The sequence below is a fragment of the Marmota marmota genome, unplaced genomic scaffold (assembly GCF_001458135.2).
Source record: "Marmota marmota marmota unplaced genomic scaffold, marMar, whole genome shotgun sequence".
Lineage (NCBI taxonomy): Eukaryota > Metazoa > Chordata > Mammalia > Rodentia > Sciuridae > Marmota > Marmota marmota.
The window spans coordinates 4503806-4506715 of record NW_026000026.1 but is presented as its reverse complement, the minus strand read 5'-3'; the positions used below and the strand labels follow the sequence as shown (position 1 = coordinate 4506715).

Genomic DNA, 2910 nt, shown 5'->3' with positions numbered 1-2910 from the left:
CTCCCGGGCTCCGCCCCCCGCCCCGCCGCGCGCTCCCGCCCCCGGGCTGAGGCGACTCAGAGTCGGAGCCCGAGCACAAAGGCGGTGGCGGCGGCAGCAGCGGAGGGGCCCTGGAGGCCGCTCCGCCCGCGCTCTCCGGGCCCACCTTCCTCACTCCGACCACCGGCCCGGCTGCCCACCCGCGGGTCTAAGATGGCGGCGGCGAAAGAGACCAGGCAAGCGGCAGCCCTGAGCGGAAAGCGCCGGAAAGGCCACCGCTGCCCCGGGCTTCGGATTCCCGGACCTTGGCGCGGCTCGCGGCGAGACCATGGCTTCCTGGGGTTCTTACCTGCCCGGAGCGGACTTGAAGAGATGCGGCTACACGTTCTGCTCGACCTCCCGTTTTGCCGCCTCCGCCTCGCCCTCCCCAGCGCCGCTGCCGCCATCTTGTGTCCCGGGCCGGGACTCCGCGCTGCGCATGCGCTGGTACCGCCTCTGAGGGACCTCGCCACGACTGTGCCGCCATCTTGAGTGTGGCGGGGCTGTCTGGCTCCCTAGAACTTGCTGGTTTCTGACCCCCTCCCCTTCCTCCCTTCCTTCTCTGCTGTCCCAAGCGTTTTTGAGGAGAGGAAAAAGCTTTGCTCCCCCCGGGTTGTGAACAGAGCGAGAAATGAATTCACCAACGTCCTTGCCTCAGTTTCCCCCGAGAGTACACCTGCAGGGTCCAGAGGACCCAGTTGGGCGCACCAGGGGACTCGGGGCCGATTTGGAATCTTCTGGGGGCCCGGGCTCAGACGCCGACCCGGGGGGTGGAGTCCTGGTGACGTAGGCTTAACGTAGTGGGCACCTGGGTCCTAGCCTCCGCGGGTCTGTGCTGCCTCAAGCCAGCCTCTTGCCCTCTCTGGACCAGCGTCGCGTAGGGTTCCAGAGTGTGTTCCATCCCTGCCCCCATGTCCAGGCTGTGTGCGAGTGACCCTCCCGTTAGCGCCTGCACGAGTTGTAAGTGCTCGGAGTAGAAGACACTTAGCGTGGGGCGGTGGAAGAGTGCTTGGGGGCGCTGAGAATGAAGGCGGCTTTGGGAGAGTTAGGAAATTAAATACTAAACTCATCGGAGAGGCTTTCCAGCACCAACGTATCGGTGGCCATTAGAGCTCGTGGGCCACGCATGAGCGAGGCCCTGGGTACTGTCCCCAGCGCCGCAGAAACCCGATCGCAAGCCTCGCTGAGGCCTCAGAGCCAGCGAGAGATTGGCAGCTGTTGGGCGCCCCCTGCCAGCCTTCGGTGGGCGCTGGCGAGCTGCCTGGGATAGGCACCCTTCCGTCTGGCCTGCCGAGTGAGCCCACTGCCCGTAGCTTGGGAGGCAGGTTTGGCCCCTGCCGTTAGACTAGTGCTTGTGTGGAGCGGAGGGAACCGGAGCGCAGGCGTGATGCCGAGACGCTGCTGCCTGCAGATTGGGGCGGCGCGGGCGGTCAAAAAAAAAAACCACAAAGAACCAGGCATCTCGGCAGTCTGGGTTCAGATTCAAGATACATGACCTGAAGAATTTAACCTCTTTCGACTTTCGCTTCCTCAATACAACATGATGAACTCACCCACCTCCTTAGGGGTTGGAGAGGGTCACCTGAGGTGATGCAGCTGATGTACTCAGGACAGCACCTTACACTTAGTGCTTAATAAATGTTAGCTCCATGTAGATTCGAGCCCTCCAGAAACAAGAACAAGCCAGCTTCATCAGCGCCGCAGTGCAGCAGTCCTGTCCTCTCACCTTTTGATGGAAGACTAGGAAGCCAGACAGCTGGGCTCTATCTCACACCCTGCCTCGGAGGACCAAATGGCACGCCTTGCCTGAGACATGGAGTTACAGTCACTCTAAAGAGTGCCTAAATATACAAGCTCACCAGTAGTTCATTTTTACACTAAAGTGTAAGAACCATGTAGTGATTGTTATCTGTTCTCATTAATACTGATTGGTAACCAAGGCACCAAACTTCCCGAGTGCCTGTTCCAGTTTTACCAGGAGTTCTGAGTAGGAATGACAGCGTAGACTCTGCCCATGAAGAAACTGAGGCTAGGGCAGGTCAGGGATGAACCTTAACCCTCCCTGGCTTGCCTCTCTGTGGGGAATGGAATCCCAACTCCTGGGAGGTGACTCATCTGACTTCACCAGCTGCCATGGACTTACCACTTCAGTGTCTTCCGGGTTACTTCTAACCAGAGTGTTCAGCACTGCTCTTCATATTTCTGGGTTTTTGTGGTCCTGGGGCTTGAACCCAGGACCCTGTCCATGCTGCCAGGCACTCTACCAGGACCCTGTCCTTGCTCTTCACCTTAATCTGCCTCCCCTTCTGATGTATTTCCTATCTCTTTCCTCTATTCATTTTTTTTAAAGATAGAATTTTTTTAATATTTATTTTTTAGTTTTCATCAGACACAACATCTTTGTTTGTATGTGGTGCTGAGGATGGAACCCTGGCTGCACGCATGCCAGGCGAGCGCGCTACCGCTTGAGCCACATCCCCAGCCCCCCTCTATTCATTTTTCACAGTCAAAATCAGCCTTCTCCCTCCATCTTCCTTTCCACTACTTTAGAGGGAGCCTCTGCCAGGAACGGTGGAGCATGCATGTAATCCCAGGGGTCTGGAGGCTGAGGCCAGGAGGATCCCGAGTTCAGAGTCAGCCTCAGCAAAAGCAAGGCTCTAAGCCACTTAGTGAAACCTTGTCTCTAAATAAAATACAAAATAGGGCTGGGGATGTGGCTTAGTGGTCAAGTGCCCTTGAGTTCAATTCCCTACCCCCAAAAAGAGGGAGCCTCATTCCTTTTTAAACCTTTTATTAAGAATAGCACATGTATCAGTTGGTAGAGTGCTTACGTCACAAGTACAAGGCCCTGGGTTCAATCCCCAGCACTGCCAAAAAAAAAAAAAAAAAAAA

The 2910-nt window shown here is 56.6% G+C and overlaps 1 protein-coding gene across 1 annotated transcript in view; it reads left to right on the top strand.

Annotated features, from left to right (window-relative positions):
* The window catches only part of Znf335 (zinc finger protein 335), a 33030-nt gene extending 31114 nt beyond the window's left edge, over positions 1 to 1916 (top strand). The window contains exon 26 of the mRNA XM_048810771.1: positions 883 to 1916. Within this exon, the coding sequence (XP_048666728.1) occupies positions 883 to 1128 (246 nt within the window). The 3' untranslated portion in view covers positions 1129 to 1916. The remainder of the gene's footprint in view (positions 1 to 882) is intronic.
* The last annotated feature ends 994 nt before the right edge of the window (positions 1917 to 2910 follow it).